The 21,873-nt window shown below is 35.6% G+C and overlaps 1 protein-coding gene across 2 annotated transcripts in view; it reads right to left on the bottom strand.

Annotated features, from left to right (window-relative positions):
* TOMM70 (translocase of outer mitochondrial membrane 70) overlaps positions 1-21,873 on the bottom strand; it is a 36,847-nt gene that overhangs the window by 6,950 nt on the left and 8,024 nt on the right. For both annotated transcript variants that reach the window (XR_009047714.1, XM_057696976.1), the window contains exons 2-9: positions 16,610-16,783; positions 14,105-14,231; positions 11,912-12,021; positions 8,755-8,903; positions 6,069-6,276; positions 4,189-4,323; positions 3,033-3,140; positions 2,038-2,154 (exon numbers count right to left, since the gene is read on the bottom strand). Coding sequence is in view for 1 of the 2 variants with exons in the window: in XM_057696976.1 (XP_057552959.1) it covers positions 2,038-2,154; positions 3,033-3,140; positions 4,189-4,323; positions 6,069-6,276; positions 8,755-8,903; positions 11,912-12,021; positions 14,105-14,231; positions 16,610-16,783 (1,128 nt within the window). In the remaining variant the exon portion in view is untranslated. The remainder of the gene's footprint in view (positions 1-2,037; positions 2,155-3,032; positions 3,141-4,188; positions 4,324-6,068; positions 6,277-8,754; positions 8,904-11,911; positions 12,022-14,104; positions 14,232-16,609; positions 16,784-21,873) is intronic.

Here is a 21,873-nt window from a genome sequence, read left to right as displayed (position 1 = left end):
AAGATGCTCACCATCACTAATTAACTAGAGAAATGAAAATCAAAACTAAAATGACATACCACCTCACATCGGTCAGAATGGTCATTAAGAAGTCTACAAATAACAAATACTGGAGAGGGTGTGGAGAAACAGGAACCCTCCTACACTGCAGGTGGGAATGTAAGCTGGTACAGCCACTCTGGAAAACAGTATGGAGGTTCCTCAGAAAACTAAAAATAGAATTACCATATGATCCAGCAATCCCACTCCTGGAAATATAATGAGACAAAACTATAATTCTAAAAGATACATACACCCCTGTGTTCATAGCAGCACTATTCACAATAGTCAAAACATGGAAATAACCTAAATGTCCATTAACAGATTAATGGATAAAGATGTGGTACATACATACAATGAACACTACTCAGCCATAAAAAAGAACAAAATAATGCCATTTGCAGCAACATGGATGCAACTAGAGATTATCATACTAAGTGAAGTAAGTCAGAAAGAGAAAGACAGATACTGTATGATATTACTTATATGTGGAATCTAAAATATGGCACAAATGAACCTATCTACAAAAAAGAAACAGACTCATAGAAAAGATTTGTGGTTGCCAAGGGGGAGAGGGGGAGAGAGAAGGATGGACTCGAAGTTTTGAGCTGGCAGATGCAAATTACTACATTTAGAATGGATGTATACAAGGTCCTAATGTATAGCACAAGGAACTATATTCAATATCCTGTGATAAACCATAATAGAAAAGAATATATTAAAAAAGAATTCCTGGGTTGTACATCATACCTCAGTACTTCAACCCCTAATAATGCAGTGATGTGTAGGACTTTTACAGAATAGATCCAATACAAATCAATCTTCTCATAGTCCCTCTCAATGAACCCTCAAAAAGAAAGTTTTACCCTGTGGAACTTTTCTTATAACTTGACTAAAGACAGCATGAAGGAAATTAAAAACAAAACAATCAACCTTAAGAATGTCTGGAGGTAGGTGTCTACCGTAGATGGTCATTTTTAAATGCTTCCTATTTCTGTGATGTTTGGGAGCATAAGGTGGGAGGGGAGCAAAATTTCTTTGGAATGAAAAGAATAAGAGAAAATATATAGAGTTTTGAGATGGCTGCTTTTTGAGATACCAAAAGCAGCTTTCAACTTAAAAACTAAAAAAGAAACAGTCATTCAGAGATCATTTAGAGGAAAAACTCTTAACTGTGGTTATATGAAGCTAATCATTTAAATGGGTGATTTAAAATTAATAAGTTTTCAAGACTTCAAACTATAATTAAAAAGTGAAAATAATCCAAATTTAAATCCTACTTTCCATAGCTCCAATCCTAAACCAAAGAAAGCTTCAAGAATTTTAGACAAACCAGAGAGATTAAAATGAGCTGTTACAGACTATCTAACCATTTCAAAGCACAGTGAACAAACAGAAAGAAAAGTTTCCAAGGATGTTTTCCCCACCAATGCATACGTAAATTTTCCTGAGGTAATTAAATTCTTCAAATCCAATCCAAATGAAAACATGAGGGAAATATCTATTTAAGCTTCCCCATGTTATGAGTTTAGGGCCACGGTTTTCAAACTGTATAACACAGGAAGCCCTCTTGAGGTGATTCAAGACCATCCTGGGGACCAGGAGAAATAAAGTAGGCACAAAGCCAGCTGCTTCCACAAAAGCTGCAACAAGAGAAGCACTGGTTTTTGATTTTCACACTAGGATTCAGTATATGAATGCAGTTCTTTAAAAAAGAACTGGCAACTGGGACTTCCCTGGTGGTGCAGTGGTTAAGAATCTACCTGCCAATGTAGGGGACACAGGTTCGATCCCTGGTCTGGGAAGATCCCACGTGCCTCGGAGCAACTAAGCCCTCATGCCACAACTACTGAAACCCACATGTCTAGAGCCTAGACTTTACAACAAGCCCGCGCACTGCAATGAAGACCCAACGAAGCCAATAAATAAATAAATTTAGAAAAAAACAACAATAACAAAAACAGACTGGCAACTGAAAAAATATGAAATGACATTTACCTGGGCATATAATGCATAGCCTTCAGCACACCTTGGAAATTTCTTTATGACTTCTTCAAAACCTTTCATAGCTGCTTGGATTTGTGAAGAATTGTTTCCTGTATATGCCTGGCGATACTATGTAAAAAATCAAAACAGGCATGTCAAATCAAGAACTCAAAAACTCAGGAAATATTACCATGTTATAAAAGTCACACAAAATTACATAAATATTTCCAGAAAAGTAGGCAAGCTGCCACATAATTTGCTGTATCTAGAAGGGTTCCACAGAAATATCTCTACAGCAGGGATCCAAAACCTATGTACAATTAGGACTTCATTGTCACTAAACAATTTCAAGATGTTCAGTATTCTAGAAGAAGACTAACTTGTAAGAGGTTAACTCTGCACATTATTAGGGGAATTTTAAATTCAATATAATTTATTATCACTTTACTAAAAGTATTATAAAGCTCCTTCACCTGATAACATTTTAAATCTATAACATAAATGTGTTTGTGACCTGATTTCTTTCTTTAAAAGGAAAATTCTTTTAGGACTCAGGGTATGGGGCTAACTGGAAGTATCTCATTTCATTAGAAATGGCCTTATTTTACCTGATTTTCAACTCTGTGTTTCTGAATATTAATAGCTCTACAAAGGCGAAATGAGAGATGAGTTATATGGTGTTATGATTGCAGAATATTTCCTCGAAATGCTTTCATTCTTTGTACTGGTTCATGATAGAGAATTAGGGAGAAGAGTGCTATTTAGGGGGGCATAAAATCATGTACAAACATCGATCAAGATGAACCAAATAAAGCATCCAGAGAAATACTGAAGCAGTACTTCTAGTAGCATATACACTACTATCTCCCTAAACTGGCATGTTTTTCTCCCTGTTAGTCATCCTTTTGGGGAAAAAACAGATGATTTTGTAGACAATGAGGTACTCATTTTTGTTAACAATGGGAAATATTGATGTTTAGGGAAATACAAAAGAAAGTAGAACCTACCAATGCAAAACATTTCTGAGCTTGTGCCAGAGCAGACTCAGGTCTTAATCTAATACATTCATCAAAATCTGCTACTGCTTCTTCAACTTGATCAAGCAGTATTTTCAGCTAAGGGAAAAAAAAAGTACATAAATAAACGCAGTTCAAAATAACAACTACACTAGTTAAGTATGTATGGTGTCTCTTAGTACAGCTCAGCATAATGGTAAGCATGAAATTATTCAGTGCAGAATTACTTTCTAGAAACTGCATGAGAAAGTCTTGTACTTTTAAAGGAAAGATTCTAAAACTTAAAACTAGTGTCCAATTTTTAAAAAAGCACTAGAAACCTACCATTTTTGATCACTCAAGTGATTTTTCTTATAGAAAATGAAGTTATCTCTTTACTTTCAAACTTCAAAGTAGATCAGACATTAGATAATTACATTTCAAATTAATCTTAAGATACTACGAATAAGGATCAAAATATCAAGAATTTTAAGGTTATCTCAACACTTAAGACTCTTCAGACAGAAATATTAGGTAAAATTCTCCATTAGAAAGAACTCAAACTTTTCTGTTATTATATGTATTAACCCATACTTTCCACTCTAATGGATTCCAAGAAGCCACGTCACACAAGCGAATTTATAAAGCCATGTTTTTTCCTGATGAGGCTGAAATTGGGAACTGTTTCCTTCACTACATATTTTTACTAAAAAACAAATACGCATGTTATAAAACTCTATTCAGAAGAGATTTTTTGGGATACTGTCTGGGTGGTTCAGGCTAATATTTCCTGACAGCAAGAAGCCCACAAAAATCATTCTACTGATTCTAATATTAACTCAAAATGCTCACCACGTTTTTTTTTTTTTTTAATTTGTCACTACATGTTTTTAATGTTTTACTTGTTGAAAACCTATGAAGCAGAAACACCTGAAAAACAAACTTGAACTGGCAAGCCAACATTTGTAGCCTTTCTCTTCTCTTTTCTTACAAGTAAATATCACGACAAATGTTCAAGATGGGACTAAATGCCAACCCAAACTGTAAACCACTCTGATACTCTGTTCACACCTATCAGAAGTGATTTAAGAAAACTTTAACACAGTCTCAAAAATGGTATCACATTCCTTGATTCAAAGCTCAGAACTCTTTAAGGAAATTAATTTACCTGTCCTCGGTGGTGGTAAACATCTGCATTCTGAGGGTCGATGTCGGCAGCCATGTTAAAGTCCTGAGTAGACAGCAAAGGCTGCTGCTGCTGCATGTACATGCTGCCTCTTTTGATGAGAGCATTTGCTTGAAGCTATATAGCCCAAATGAGGAAAGATTCATCATTACTACTTTTTACTCTAGTTTTTTTAATAACAGTTTTATTGAGATGTAACTCACATACCATAAAGCTCACGCTTTAAAAGCATATAAGCCAGTCATTTTTAGTATATTCAGAGTTGTGCAAACGTCACCACTATCTAATTCTAGAATGTTTTCACCACTCTCAAAAGAAACCTCTTACACATTAGCAGGCACTCCCTACTTCCCCCCCTAATTCTCAGTCCCTGGAAACCATGTCTATTTTCTATTCCTATGGATTTGTATATTCCAGACATGTCATACAAATGGAATCACACATTATGCAGTCTTTTTGTGTCTGACTTCTTTCATGTAGCATATTTTCAAGGTTCATCTATGTTGTAACGTGTAACAGTATTTCATTCTTTTTTAATGGCTGAATAATACTCCATTGTATAGATACCAGGGAAGTCCCTAGTTTTGGCTCTTAGATTCAGGTTTCTGACCCATTTTGAGCTCATTTTTGTACATTGGCACGTGACAGGCATCATTACTACCTGCCATTAAAACAAAAAAATCATGATTAGGGGATTTCCCTGATGGTCTAGTGATAAAGAATCCATCCTGCAATGCAGGGGATGCGGGCTCGGTGGGGCAACTAAGCCTGTGACCACAACTTGAGAGAAGCCCACGCGCCACAGCAAAGAGCCCACATGCCACAGTGAAGACGTGACACAGCCAAAAATAAAAATTAAAAAAAAATCATTATCATGAAATAAGAAACAGGATTCTTCTCCAAAATTTTTTTCAAGGTGTAATAAGTACATACAAATGTCTTCCTCAATAAAACAAAAATGCCCCCACAATGATAACAAAAAGGCATAAGAGAACATATTTGTAATCAGCAGGAAATAAAATTAAAGATAATTATTACTAGGGTATCTTCAACTTGAAAATCTCATTTTGAAAAGGACTTTTATTAACAAATACTTAGTTTAAATTACTTTTGTTTAGAAGAAGTTAAAATAATTTGCTAACAAATACTTAGGCCTTGAAAACAACTTTCATTTTCCATAAAATACATGAATGATTCATTTGGAGGTGAATAAAGCCAGTTTACTCAACACAATGAGGAAAAAGAGATGTTAACCAACTAGTAAGGGCTACATTACTTTGGTGGCTAACCTCTGTTCTTGTTACACTGAGTAGAAGGTTCATATAATTCAACAGACACCTCACCAAATCTCAATTATGAAAATAACTACATACACAAAAGAATACTTAGAAAATGAAAAGCTGTTCCAACCATACAACTACAAAAAGTTTTGGTATATTTCTATATATTTTTAGGTCTTGTTTTTTCCTCATGTAAATAAAATCTTTCAGAATATATTAAATGCATTTTATAACCTTGTACTACATACTGCATGTTATTTACAATACTACCTACAGAACTGCTACATCACCCTTACCCCACCTAAATATAGTCCAACACAGTAGGCAGAAGCTGAAGCTACCACATGCTATAGAGAAAAAAAAAAATCCTTTCCTAGTTAAAGATAACTATCACTGACATTTATGTTTCAGTTTCACTGCACCAACTCAATCATCATTAGGTGTAGTCCCTTCCAAAACAGGAAATAATCTTCTGGAGAATGGCAACTGAAATGCCAAAAATTTGGCAAAACATATGTAAAAGCCTCATTTTTATTTATTGTTAATTTTTTCACATGCAAACACACAGAGTTTTAGATGTACCTTCACATTAGCTTCTTTCAAGCTGATGACCTTATCTAAATCTGGTTTGGCCGCGTTGGCATTGCCAATAAGCAGGTAGAAAGTAGCTCGTAGTAATAATGCTTCTGCCATGTATTTGCCTTGAGCATCTATTTCTTTTGAGCATTCACTTATGATTTTATCATAGTTTTCTTCTTCCATATACTGTTTGGCCTTTAAATATCCAGAACTGAAAATAAAATGAGCATAGGAAATTATTAATTTTATTATTAATAAAATGAGATAAAAAATTACTAAGAAAGGAACAAATGTTAAAAGCTTGCCACATTTAGTATACCTGAGTTAAATAATTGTCCTTTTTCCCTTAACAAGTTAACCAGCCAGTGTGGGACTGGAGTAGGGCAGGGGTGGGGGGCTGGTGGGTGGCAGTGGAGGTAACAGATTAGGATTTTTGATGCAGACCAGGATTTTATTTTCTTTCTTACTCTTTCTTTTCTTATAAGATAGGCATTTATTACTCTCCTTCTCCCCGCCCCCCCGCCCCCCCCCCCCCCCCATTTTGGCCGCACTGTGCAGCATCTGGGATTTTAGTTCCCCAACCAGGGATCAAACCCATGACCCCTGCAGTGGAAGCTCGGAGTCTTAACCACTGGATGGCCAGGGAAGTCCCAGACCAGAATTTTCTTGCTGCCTTGGAGAGAGAGAGTTTTAAAAAAGGAAACAGCAGAGAAAATGGCAGAAACCTAGAGTTATTGCCCAGGCTTCAACATTTAGACATATGAAAAGATAAGCTAATGACAGAACGATCTGCAACATAGGAAAGCATCCTGTCTTATTCACCTTATCTGTGGCATATTGATGGCACTCAACAGTTATTTTATGACTAACAGAATGAACAGAGAAATAGAAAATAATCAAGTGAGTTTAGGGTCACAGAACCCAAGGGAAGAGGTGTGACCTGAGTTGTATTTTGTAAAGATCACTCTGGCTGTGTTGGGGAAAATGGACTGGAAAGGAGCAAGAACTGGAGGCAGAGAAATATCTATTGATAAAAGGCTCTCATCCAGAAGTTATGCTGCTTCACCAAAAAGAACAGACCTTGAATGAATAGGTGGAAATATCAAAGAAGTAGACTCTTCCATCAAACAGGACTTAAAGAAAACAGCTTTCCCTACTTTTTAAAAAGCAGTGACCACAATATCATCACTTTTCTAAGATGATAACTTTTATTGAGAAGGTTTGTAAAAGGGATTTTTTGAACTGAAAAGGAATTTACACTAGATGTCCTTTAAGGGGTCTTAAAAATATAAGGCACTGTAAATTACATTTTAAAATTTCATTTGCTACATATTCTGAATAGAGAAAACTGGCAAGTGACTTAAAAGTTATGTCAGTGAAAATCTTACAAACTCTGTGCTAACTTTTCCTATAATTACATTCTAATAGTCCCTGCACTCTAGTTTCCTCAGGTCACCAGGTTAAGACAAAATAATTATTAAATCAGATTGGAAGTAATAACGGTTCCTATTTATTGAGAACCTAAGTGCTAGATGCTTACAAACATGACGGCTAAACCTCACAATAAGCCTCAAAGGTAATTATTGTTTCCCTATTCAAAAAATGATGATGCTAAGGCTCAGAGTAAAACAGAATTTGAAAACTTAGGACCAATTCCAATTAGCGTTCTGGTGAGAGACAGCTATGTGCTGCCACCTCTCAATAGAGCTTTTAGAATAATGGTATCATTCATTGTAGTTTTTCTGGGATAAGGACTATTTCCTAATCAGAAGAGGCAATTATTGGCATCACCTTAAACGTTTACTTCCCATCTACAATTTTCTCAAAGAGATTGCTTATCAACTAACTCAAATTTGAACATCTTGACACAATTATGTATAGTATCCGCTCTTAAAAGGTGGACAATAATGGTAGAAAAATTGGGAGATACAAATCAAAATCAATCATTTTCCTTAAACCTTCCAATATGCTATAGAAGCAAAATTACGCTTTGCTATGGTAATAGTATTCCCTTTTCTTCCAGACTCATTAGAAAATGTCATGTTGGTAATAATGTTGTACCTTCTCTTAGAGAAGAAAGCTAGCCTCAACAGCAAAATAAAAGTATTGAGAAATATAAATGGATAAGCAGGCTAGATATTACATTATATCACTTGACCTCCAGCTGTAAACATAACATCTTGTACTTTGGTTTCAGCTCTTTATAGGAGGAAACACAAACCCAAAGAATGGCATTTTCCTAGGCATGCAGAAAACACCATGAAGAAAGTCCACTCTTTTGGGCACTCCAAAAAATTAATTTATAATCTTTCTTGCACTAAAACATCTGGATATTGAGTTACACAATCATTTTTTAAGTTAGTGCCCTTATTCAAATATGATCAACTACTTGACTCACTGGGAGATCTTCTGAGAATATGATATAAGACCATAAAAGCAGGGCAGGCTCCTGGCAGTAAAACCTTGAGTCACTAGAGACGTAACTCAGGGTGTAATAGACATGTGTGAGAAGTATTTTTATTATTATAATATTATATATTATAATTTTATTATATTTATATCTATCTATAAATAGATATTTTTGGAGATGACTCAGAATCCCACTGTCCCTCTAGGGCAGCAAAAAACCCCCACAACCACTCCCTCCCCAAAAAACATTAAGCAGATATTATACTCGAGACACACTCACTTTTCTTTCACTTCTAAAGCCTCCCCTTCTTTGTCTTTATCTTCATCAGACTTCTCTCCTTTAAGCATTGGCTGAGAAATTATATCATCCGTGAAAGAACTGAAGTAAGATTTGATAAACTGTGGAGATGGCATCAGAGGTTCACGATTCTGAAATTCAATCATATTTAAATATATCAAAATAGAAAACAATAACCAAAGAAACAGATGCATTTGTAGAACACTGAGAACCACTGTTGTAAAAACCGGCATCTCATTTTCAAATAACTCAAGAATATTATGCTCCAAACCGTAGGGCAACAGACAGTGGAAGTGGTAATGCTGCCAGTCCCAGCTGCTCAAAGTAGGTTTTAAATGAGAAACTTTCCCCTCTCCAAAGATGTAAACTGCCAAGAACTCTTAGAACCACTCACTGAAAGAAGGTGAAATCTGGAACAAAGAAGGTAAATAACGGAGTTAAAATTATCTCCTTCTGAGTTAAAATTATCTTCCTGTCCTAGAAGATTAACAATTCAATTTACTACTCAGAATCATGTCTTACACAGGTGCTAAAATGTTAAGTCCATTTACCATGGGCTTTCATTTGTTCCCTACTTGTACTGCATGTGAAGATCTCCATTACAGAAAATGCCACTGAAAGTCAGAATGAAATCATATTTCCTGTTTTAATTATTACTTTTTCGCATGGCAACCTGATTCATAAAGGAAGAAGGGAAAGGGACTAACGTCACCAAAGGGCTCTCATAACATATTTTGAATCCTTTAAAAAATTCAACCCAAAGATTTTAGAGTGGATATGGTATTCTAAATTGTATGTATAACAAATATCATTTCTATTATTTTGGTAGATTTAAGGTCTTTGTATTTGAAAGAGGGGGAAAAAAGAAATCTGGCTTTGTAAGTAAATGATCTAATCTAGAATAGATGAGAATGGGAAAATAAGAAAACTGGATAGGAAAATCTAAGGAAAAACTTTTTCTTAATTCAATATGAAATTATAGATTATACAAATAAATACCATTTAAAATCAAATGGCCACCCACCAAATGATAAATACACCAAACTCACGTATTTCACTAGAGACCCTGAGTTGGAATATGTAAGTGGCAATCATTTACCACTTCAGGGAAAAAGCTTAAATAGAAATTTAAATAGCACTTACTGAAGCTGAATAAATAATGATAATAAATATCATTAATGTCTTGTAGTTTCCTATTCCAGCTTAGAAATGAAGCTACCACTTTCCTGTCTTTCACAGAGTTATAAATTTAAAATGAAAACAATATTTTATAAGTATGGCCTTAAGTATCAAAGGAACAAGATATAAATTCTAGCTGTGCCACTTATTAGCTATGTGACCTTGAACATGTTACTTTCAGTTTTCTCATCTCTAAAATAGCAACAAATATACTGTCCTTATTTATCTTATAGGGTTACTGTAAAAATAAAAATAATAAAATGAAAAGTATTTTGCAAAGTGGAATTTACAAAGTGGAATACAGATTAGAAAATATATGTGGAAACTAATTTGCAACTTACATGAATGTAGGTTATCTTACATTTTCTTTTTTTTTTAAACTAATTAATTTATTGCCTTGCTTTGGGTCTTCGTCACTGCACATGAGCTTTCTCTAGTTGTGGTAAGCAGGGGCTACTCTTTGTTGTGTTGTGCAGGCTTCTCAGTGCAGTGGCTTATCTTATCGTGGAGCACAGGCTCTAGGTGCACGGGCTTCAATACTTGTGGCTCGTGGGCTCTAGAGTGCAGGCTTAGTAGTTGTGGCGCACTGGCTTAGCTGCTCCGAGGTATGTGGGATCTTCCCGGACCAAGGATTGAACCCATGTCCCCTGCATTGGCAGGCGGATTCTTAACCAATTCTCCACCAGGCAAGTCCCTATCTTATATTTTCTTACTACTCTGCAGTCCAACCAGGATAATTATTCAACAATAGCATTATAGAAGCATACTCAAGGAAATGAGGTTCCTTCAAAGTTCAATTTGTGAGATTCTAACATGGTATTCTGCAAAATGTTTTGAGGAGGACCAGTTCCAGTTCCTCAAAACAGCATGTTCTACCAGATGCTGAAGGGAAGAAAAAAAGTTACATAATTTAAAGAGACTGAGAACCACTGCAGCTTTATTTCTCTTGGAGATTGACAACACATACTAGCACAGGAAAGTCCTGCAGTGAAGAAGCCTTTTTTAACTTTAACTCACCTAATACTCAGAGATGTAAAATTAAAAATTCAGAGAGATTATTAAAATCAGCTTAAGAAAAAAGCAAGTTATTATTAAAGAAAAAACAATTGCCTCGATATTATGAAATTTAGCAGAAAATCTCTAGCAATGTTAGTGATACCTGTGGTAATCCCATCGCCCTCTACATACATCTCTCCATGACACTTTACCATGTGATGCGTATATTATGCTTATTAACGGTCTCTCTCATTAAACTATAATTCTATAAGGGCAAGGACCATGTCTTTGTACTTACCCTTCTAAAATGCCCATTCTGGACGTTTTGTTCAATAAATGTCTCTTGAATTAAACCATTTACTAACTGTGTAAACCCAATGCCAATTTATACAGTATATCTTTAAAAACTTTAAAGAAAAGGAGTTGGGAATTTTTTTCTGTAAAAGGACAGACAGTAAATATTTTAGGCTTTATGTGCCATACAGTCTCTGTCACAACCACTCAACTCTGCTGTTGCAGCTTAAAAGCAGCCAAAACAATGTGTGAGTGGCTGAGTTCCAATAAAACATCATTGGAACATTATTTATAAAAACAGGTGGCAGGCTGGATTTGGCCTGTAGGCCACTGTTTGGCAGCCTCTAATATAAATGAATTCTTTCAATATCCTCCAGGTACAATACTGGACAGAGTTAACATTCTTATTTTAAAAAGATAAGCTATTATAAATAACTTCACAGGATTGGCTAGGATACTTCCATATCAAAAAAAAAAGAAAACAAAATCTTGAAAAAAATAAAAATAAAAAATAAAAAGATAAGCCACAAAAGCCCAAAATTACAGGAAAAATAAATATAATCCAGTTCTAATTCAGTTGTTACCTTCATGCCCAAGTTTAAGCAGTATAATTTAGAAATAACCCTTCACAATGTATACTCTCTCTATTAACCAACTCAGATTAATTTACCTTGTATTTTTCTTTGGCTTTCTCTTTTCCAAGAAGTTTAAGAACTTTATCAGCTAACAGCATGCTCTGTTGATTTTGGAACCCTTCTAATATACACACAGCAGTGACATCTAGAAATGATGTAAAAAACAAGAGTAAGTATGAAGTTATTGCAAAGATGATTAGCAGCATCAAATGGGCTCAATGTTACCACAGAAAGCCAAACTAAATTCAGAGCTTTACACGGCTATCATTTCCAATAAATTGATTCTTCATACTTTGGTTTTACATACTTTGTGACCAAACTCAAAGCTCACAAAGTCACTCTGCCTCTCTGGAATTCACTTTCCTCACCTGTGAAATAAAAGGGACTATACAGGGGTGAGTCAAAAATTATCTGCACTTTGGTTACATTAAAACTTTTGTAAATTCTACAGCCAGAGTGTGGATAATTTTTGACTCACCCTTATACTACATGATTTGTGATATTTCTCATCACTCTAACATTGTATACAGCAAATAAAACAAGTAATCCAGGAATATTCTTTTCTGGCCAGTAAGTATAGGCCAAATCAACATAATGTGGCTCTCTCATGTGTGGTCTTTTTTATAGGCCTCAGGATTACTCCTTGCCTCCAAACCCATCTTGCCACAGAACTCTCAATTAAATCTGCTTCAAAATACCATTTTAACCTGGCTAGGCTACAGCTCAATATACAGTGGTTTGAAATTAAAAAGATCAGTGTTTCCTTACCTCTCAACCTTTCATTCAAAGTAGTCAACAATGGCTGTCCCTCTCTTTTTGAACCCAATTTCTCACAATTCCAAATCCTTGCTCCTCCAAACAGGTCAATCTGCTGTATGTTCTCCTGACAATCTGGCTAGTGCCAATGTCAGTGTCTTTTCCCATCCCATTTCTCCATCTAAAATCCATTTAAATGCCTCTCTACAATTATCTCTTAATATAACTTCAAGGTCTGGTACAAAATTCAGAATTCTCTTTTCTAAAGTAATACTCCTTCCACCCATCACCAAAGTACATGATACCGCAAAACCTCAAGTTTTTCTAAAATGTTCTCTAACCCATTCTCAATTGGTAATCCAGATTTAAAATAAATAAGTAAATACATAAATAAATAAAACAGCATTTCCCTTTTAAATAATAATGTTTTTTTAAAAAATAATTGTCTAAATTTCTGATTATTGATGCTTTTTAAAAAATTATTTATTTATTTATTGGCTGCATTGGGTCTTCGTTGCTACACATGGGCTTTCTCTAGTTGAGGCAAGTGGGTGCTACTCTTCATTGTGGTGTGTGGGCTCCTCATTGCAGTGGCTTCTCTTGTTGCAGAGCATGGGCTCTAGGTGTGCGGGCTTCAGCAGTTGTGGCATACGGGCTCAATAGCTGTGGCTCACCGGCTCTAGAGCACAGGCTCAACAGTTGTGGTGCACAGGCTTAGTTGCTCCGCAGCATGTGGAATCTTCATGGAGCTGGGATCAAACCTGTGTCCCCTGCATTGGCAGGCAGATTCGTAACCACTGAGCCACCTAGGAAGTCCTTATTGATGCTTTTAAAGCAGATTTAAATATGTAGTGGAAATTACTTTTAGACTGTAGAAATTGCATTTTGGTTTAGCTCTACATCACCTCGAAGAATGTACTTTACAGGCCAGTGGCGATACCCTAATTGAAGTTTTGGTAGCAGATACAGCCAATTAGAGGCCTAGGAATATTTATAGTATTTACTGAGAATGGCAAATTCACTTGATGCTTTGTGTCAATTCCACAATTTCTAATTGAGTATAAGATGTTTGAAAATACCAAGGGCAAAAAACAAATGTTTTAATGATTCGTCTCAAAACTATTTCATATTTATATAGGATATTAACTGAAAATATGCAGAATCTTAGAAACACTATCAATCACTAAAACCTCTCTTCTGATTATCTTATTCATGAAATTACACTGATGCTTATTAACTGCCAAGTTTAAAATGTGTGGTATATAAATCATTTAATTCCATAGCTGGGAACAGAGACAGTACTCAAGTATCAGCAATCTCAATTTAAACTAGAAAACAAAGTCTCAATTGGGGAAGAGTCAAACTTTTAAACACAACTGATTTCTCTACTCATAGGCAGAGTTTTGTGTAAATTTACCAATGACTACAAAGCCTTTAGTAATTTTTATACATAAACACAAAAACACCCTCACCTTCTAAACATTCCTTCTTATTGTCTAGCTTCTCGTGGGCTTTTGCACGTCTAAAGAGAGCTTTCACATATTTGGGATTAAGTTCAACAGCCTTTGTACAATCTTGTGCCACCTCTTTCCATTTTTGCTGTAATTGAAAGTATTAAAAAAAAAAAGTCACACTAAATGAAGCACTGTTCGATAGGAATCAGTTTTCTAAACTCAGTAGGCCAAGTATTGAGTCCCACAACAGAAAAATATTCCCAATTCATACAAAGAGTTAACATCCAAAATACAGTGTAATGGTTCATATAAATAACTATAATAAAGATAAACAACCTGATTTTTAAAAATAGGTAAAGGATATACTTAAGCCATCTTTCTACCACCAAATCTACAACCTACCTGTATCTATGTGATCATATCATCTCCTCCTTTCCTCCTGTTAAAACTGAGGAAGCACCACTCTTCATCAAAGGCCAACCCTCCACTTGTGGTACGGATCCACACTCTCCCCACTTCAAGGACTTCACTGTTAGCTATCCTGCCTCTGCATCAACCTGCTTCTCTACTGAATCATTCCTATTAGCACAAAAACACTTGCTTTAGTATTTTCCATCTTTTAAAAACCCTCCTTTGATTCCATAATTCCCTACAGTTATTACCCCATTTCTTAGCTCCTCTTTATTGCCAAGCCTCCAAGGAGTTGCCACTCTACTTGATTTCCACCTACCTCACGGGCTGCTCCTTCCCAATTTCTGTAGCTGACTTCCCCCCGTCTATCTGATTTCTACATGCTGGAATGCTCAAGGACTCATCCCTCCTCTCTCTTAGGTGATCACATCTATTGTCCTGGTAGTATATAACACCTAAAATTAGATGACTCTCAAATTTATCTCTTTAACCCAAAGCACTCTCCTAAAATAGAGACTTTTCTTGATTCAACTGTCTGCTGTCTCACTCCTTCCTCACTCCACTATTATTAAAACTCCTGCTTCTCTTCACCCTTCACATCCAATGCAACAGCAAGTTCTATTGGTCTTCAGCTTTCCTTCTTGTCTCACCTAGGCAACTACAACATCCTTCCTTAGTCTCCGTGCCACTCTTGCCTCCCTCTAATATATTCTTGACAGAACAGTGAGAACAATTTTAGATGATGTTTCTGCCCTATTAAAAATCCTCGGGATCTCCCTAGTGGTGCAGTGGTTAGGAATCCGCCTGCCAATGCAGGGGACACGGGTTCAATCCCTGTTTCTGGAAGATCCCACATGCCACAGAGCAACTAAGCCCGTGTGCCACAAAACACCCTTAAATATTTCCCATCACACTCAGAATCAAATCCAACCTTCTTACCATTGCAAGGCTTTGCCTGATGTGGCCTCTGCTACTTCTCCAATTTCATCTTTCTATACCCCAGGATCCTTTATACATATTTCTTTAATCATGGCAAATTCTTGCCTGCCTCAAAGTAATTACATGCACTGTTTCCTCCATTTGTAACACTATTCTCCACTATTTTATGCAACAACCCCAGCCATTCGTCTCTTATAGAATCAAAGCATTTATCAAAATGTCATTTAATTGTTCTATGCATAATTGCTTGCTTTTATAGACCCAGCTCCTAGTATAGTAACCTTTCGTATATGAAAGTCAATAAAATTTGGTTGAACAAAAAATGCAGAAAATACAAATGCCCAATAAACAAAGAAAAAGATGGTCCACTTCACCAGCCTCCAAAAAAGTGCAACTTAGAACAATGAGAGGGTATTTTTCTCCTACCACAGTGGAAAATATTATTAAGACTGATAATAAACACAGTCAGTGAGATACTGGAAAACAAGCATGCTCATATATTATTATTAGAATAGGTACTGACACTATCTCTTTATATTCCCATTTCTAGAATTTTATTCTCCCAAAAATATGCAAAAAAAAAAAAAAAAAAAAACCTTACAAAAATATTTACTGCAACACTGAATGCAATAGGGAAAATAGGAAGCAATTCAAATGTTCATCAACAGGGAAATGTTTTCCACTATACAACCATATAACAGCTACTTCATACAGCCTTTAAAAAGAATGAAACTGATCTGTGTGTGCTAGGAAAAGCTGTACAAGATATAGTGGCAACTGGAAAAATATGTTGCAAACAATGTAACAGGAATTCATCTTTGATCTCCCTCACCCCCTACATATGCTATATGATATATATGGAGACAAAAGTTGAAGAAACAGACTCAAACTGTTGAGGAGGATGGGGGGTGGGTCACCAGAAACTTTAACTTGCTGTATTATCTAATTTTGTAAAATCTAATATATACCACTTTGGATTATATGTGTAATGAGCAAAACTAAAATCTGTTCTTAAAAAGTTATGTAATTAAAGGATATAAAAACAAAAGAAAAATCCTACAATTTCAAAACAACTTCAAAAAGCTTATTAGATGTATTTAAGTGGTATTAACTGAAGCATTATGCAAACAAAGAGAAACAAAACGAACAAAAAAGCCAACCTAGGATACATACCAACTGCTCAAAGGCAGCAGCTCTGTTTTGATAAAATGTGGAAAGGTCAACATTCTTCTCTGTAGGGCACAAACTGATAGCCTCAGTATAGCACTGAATAGCTTGTTCATATTTTCCTGCTTTAAAATATTTGTTGCCTTTGTTCTTGGCTGCTTGGGCTCTATCAAGAGAGTTCTGAAATATGAGGAAACAATTATGAAACATCAATACTCAGTAAGAAATTCAGATAACAGTGATTAAATGACACACTGAAGGAAAAATGGAACGGTAGAATGGTTGTTCACAATGCAAGTCACTCATATAAATATCTTAATGAGATAGAGTCTTAGTAACAGGATTGCTAAGCCAAAAGATTTATAAATATTTTTTTCTTCTTTTTTGTGGGATCTTCTGGGCCCAGGGATCCGAACCTGTGCCCCCTGCACTGGCAGGCAGATTCTTAACCACTGCACCACCAGGGAAGCCCCAAAAGGTTTATATATTTTTAACTTGAAAAACACTCAGTCCTTCCCCCCAAAAAGGCTGTAGTGCTTTAAAGTAAAGTTCCCACCATTCCTGCCACCAAGAGATACAACAGCTGTGTTTAATTTTTTTCAGTCTAATGAGTATAAAACAATGGTTCTTAATCAGGGATGATTTTCCCTGTAGGGTACATTTCACAATGTCTGGAGACATTTTTGATTATAACAACTAGGGTCGGGGGGAGGTGCTACTGGTATTTAGTAGGTAGAAATCAGGAATGGTAACATTCTACAATGCACAGGACAACACCCCACAACACCTTATCAGATCCAAACTGTCAATAGTGCCTAGGCTGAAAAACCCCAGTGTAACATAATATTCTGATATTATTTTAATTCACATTTTCCTCACTATCAATGCATTTGAAAGTCTGTTCGTGTTTATTGGCCATTTGATTTTTTAATTCTTAAAACCACTAATTCTCATGTATTGCTATTTTTCTATTAGGCTGTTTGTCAACAGTGTGGAAGAGATACTAGAAACACTTGCCATCTTCATGACAATTGCTTTCCCAAATCTTCTGTTTGCTAATCAATAAGTTTTTGGCATTCCTATCTTTGTCTCAGATCTGCTTCCTAGAGGACCCAACTCGCATACTTCATGGGTTGGTAAGTTAATACCCACTGAGGACAGTTGCAAAAACTTCAATCAACATTTGGAAAGCACCTTTGTAGACAAATCCAGTTAACTAGCTTCCAGCTACTAGGTCCAAGAGCTTTGTGGCACATCTTTACCCCAAACTTTGTTTGTCAACATCATTCAACTTTAACAAATAAGTGATCATGAAAGAACCTGTGTATCTCCAAAGGTAAGCACTGACAAAGCAAAGCAGAAGCAGCTGCTCCCACAACTAACTTACAGGGGCTGTGAAGGCTGTGTTGCTTGGGGCCCAGGGCATCTCAGTCACAAAGAGATGATGGGATAGCAACCTTCTGTATCTGCTCTTTTCTCCCTTACTCTTGCTTCATTTTTCTTTGCCACTTTTTCCCTCCATTTCCCTTTTGTTTCCCCTCTCCTTTAGTCTGAATGTAGCTACAGTTATTTTTTTTTAAAGTATAGTATGCAAAGAATGTGTAGGAAACTCTTAAGTTCAGAATGTTAAACAGCTAATTTAAGCTAGCTAGTGTCAATAACAAACATGCTTATTTTAAAATATTATGTGGGAGGATGAAAGGAGCCAAATAAAACACAAATAGAGTAATAGATGAATATGAAAACTTCCACTTGTAAATAGCTTTAATCACCTTCCAAAAACTATGACAGTAAAAATCCTTGGCACAAAACATTCATAATAGAAGACAACTAGGACCTTCCTATGTAGTTGTGGATTCTAGCTGCTGGAAAACTGCACTTGACGCAACCTCATCAGTCCTCCCATTCCACTAAGAGAAACAGAAGTCAGACTGGAGTAGGACTGTATCATTCAGGAGTGAGGATCCCTTTCACCCAAGAGACAGGTGACAAGCATACCTTGCCTGTCTTCCAAGAGACCATATTGTCAAGAGTTGCTAACATAAAGATAAATTAATACAATAGAGAGGCACCAGATTCAAATAAAAAACTAGTATTTGAGAAAGCAGGATACACAAAGCAAACAGAAAATTTAATATCAGAGGAACGAGAGGTTGTCACAGTCTCTTTAAAAAAAGGCTGCTTTTAGTACCATTTACAATAGCTAGGACATGGAAGCAACCTAAATGTCCATCAACAGATGAATGGATAAAAAAGATGTGGTACATATATACAATGGAATATTACTCAGCTGTAAAAAGCAATGAAACTGGGACATTTGTAGAGACATGGATGGACCTAGAGACTGTCATACAGAGTGAAGTGAGTCAGAAAGAGAAAAACAAATATCCTATATTAACACATATGCGGACTATGGAAAAATGGTACAGATCAACCAGTTTGCAAGGCAGAAATAGAGACACAGATGTAGAGAGCAAACATATGGAACCAAGTGGGGAAAGAGGAGAGGGTTGGGGGGGAATGAACTGGGAGATTGGGATACCAAACTGTACACTTTAAATATATGAAGTTTATTGTCTGTTAACTGTATCTCAATAAAAGTTCTTTAAAAAAAAAAAAAGGCTGCTTTTAAAGAGCTCCAATTAGACATCTTGAAAATTAAAAAGGATTATTACAAAAACTCAATGAATGGATTGTATATTAGAATGAGCATAACAGAGAAACAAATTAATGAATAGAAGGCAGAACCAAGGAAATCTCCTAGAATGCAGTGATAGAGCAAAGGATAGGGAGGTGAGAAGTTTGGAGGAAAAGTTAAATGATATGGAGTATAAATCCCAAAGTTCCAACATCTACCTATCTGAAGTTTAGAAGGAAAGGCACAGAAAGAAGTGTCTTAAGAAAATACTAGAAAAATTCCTGAAGTTGGAAGAAAAAAAAAAAGATACACATTTTTAGACATACCATTGTGAAATTGCACAGTAAAAATTCTTAAAGTTTTTAGGTAGAAAGAAAGAAACCAGATTAACTACAAAGAAAAAAGAACCAAACTGGGGCCAGACTGTCACCAACATTAGGTATTAAAAAGCAATGAAGCTACAACTTTAAAGTCCTAAAGAAAGATTATCCTGAACTTAAAATCTTATACCTAACTAAATTAGCATTTAAGGTTGAACACAAGAACAGAAACAGAAGTGCACAACTTCCTTACCATTAAAAATAAACCCCAAAGTGGGGGAGATGATCAATACAACAAAAAGCAGGAAGGGGAGGGTAAAGGATGAAACAAAAAGGCAGAAATTATTAAACATGTCAGTAATAACAATAAACATGAATAGGTTAAATCTCCCTATTATAAATAAACTATTTAAAATAAAAAATAACCATATGCTACCTATAAGGCATGACCTAAAACAAAATGACAGGTCAAAAATGTAAAAAAGTTACAGCATGCAAATACTTGCAAAAAAGAAGGCAGTATCAGGTGAAAAGGCATTATCAGACAAAACACCATTCAAATGCCTCAAATGGAGCTCAGAAGGGCAGTTTTATTGATACAAGGTACAATCTGCCTAGAAAACATCATATCCACAAAACTTTATGTGCCTCATAAAACTTCAAATACTGAAACTCAATTACTTTTGATGTTAAATACAAAAACAAGAAAAACATTATTTAAATTTCTTATAAAAAGTTTACAATGTTTCTAAGTCACTGAGACCATGGCCAATACACATTCTAATACACTGCTGATATAGAAAATAATGTGTCAAATGCCTGTGAGAAGTATGTTTGACTACAAACATATTGAAAATTTATTTAGTATTTTTACTAAAGATTTGCATTAAATAAAAAGAACATTCTTCGGGCAGAGTAATGACCTTGTTTCATTAGCACAAACAGGCAGTGAACTCCTTCCTGTCTACTGGAAGTTTAAGGCTACAGGAGATCACACAGAATACAAGGAGAGGCAGTTACCATGAGGGCAGACAAGTTAAAAGAATAGAGAAGAGTCTGGATATGTATACAAGGCTTCCTCTCCTTAGAAAGCTGGATACTTCCTATTTTTATTTAGCAAAGTCTAAATCAACCTAAAACTAACCAAGAGCATCTTTCAATTACCCACTCCCCTCCATTTAGTCAAGTTTTACAAGAGACTCCCTTTAAAAATTATTATAAATTCTTTATCTCTTAAGACCAAAATCAGAACCTGCTTAATTTCCTTTCCTTATTGTACTGGGAAAAAAAATGCTCTAAATGACACTGAGTGAAAAAGGGTCAAATTATATAAGCAAATCACCAAACTGCGAATTTTCTCCCACTGTCACTCCACAAGGCAACCAAACCATGTTTGGGGGGAGCAATATCTTAGTTAACCTCCCTATCACCTTCTGCTTGCTCACTGCACCTCACCCCCGACTGCCACATTACTTTCTGTCCAACTGCTTCCCTTCATTAATAAAAATGCAGAGAAAGAATGGCATTACAACAGGGACAGTACAAAAAGCTAATTATTTTGGCCCACTGGTAAAATTCAGGACAAAAAGCTACTTAGCACAATGCCAGTTTATCAATTAACACCAGCCTTCTGCTATGTCAGGAATTAGACATTATTTTCACAGGCTTTGAGGCCAATACCAGGCAGAAATGAAAATAAATGCACTGGAGGAAAAATATTAAATTAGAAAATATACAACTACCAATTCTTTATAAGAGATTTTAATTCCAACTCTCAGGAATCCTTTGCACTGCTTTTCAGTCACTTTCTCCCCCACTTAGTCCACCTTTTGAAGTTGTAATAAGAACTTCTGGAATTAAAGGTTGAAGTTGGAAAATAAGCCCAAAGATAATTTTGAAAGCATATTTTATAAATGAGAAATGAAGACACACAGCTCTAGAACATAATGGGAACACCCTGAAATGCCAGTATCTTTTCCTGTGGTCTATTTGCATATCTAAAAGCTACTAAGGAGATTTAAAAGACTATAAAGCCGTTATGTTACTGGAAATCACTGTTGGTTTTGGTAACCTTTTTTAAGGTTCTGAACATTTCATAATGTTTTACACTAAAATTCCATGAAAATGCATCTTTCTCCTACTTTTCTTACAACAAATTAGTTTCTGATTGATCTGAAAGATATTTTTCAACAAGTAAGCTGGACCATAATCCCTGATGAAAACCTTCCAATAACGTCCCACTACCATTGCCTACATACAAGCATCCAAACTCCTGTACTCCACTTCTGCCACTCTGGCCTCTTACATGTAAC

This window comes from Hippopotamus amphibius, chromosome 10 (assembly GCF_030028045.1).
Source record: "Hippopotamus amphibius kiboko isolate mHipAmp2 chromosome 10, mHipAmp2.hap2, whole genome shotgun sequence".
Classification (NCBI taxonomy): Eukaryota; Metazoa; Chordata; class Mammalia; order Artiodactyla; family Hippopotamidae; genus Hippopotamus; species Hippopotamus amphibius.
This window is presented reverse-complemented; position numbering and strand designations above follow the sequence as displayed.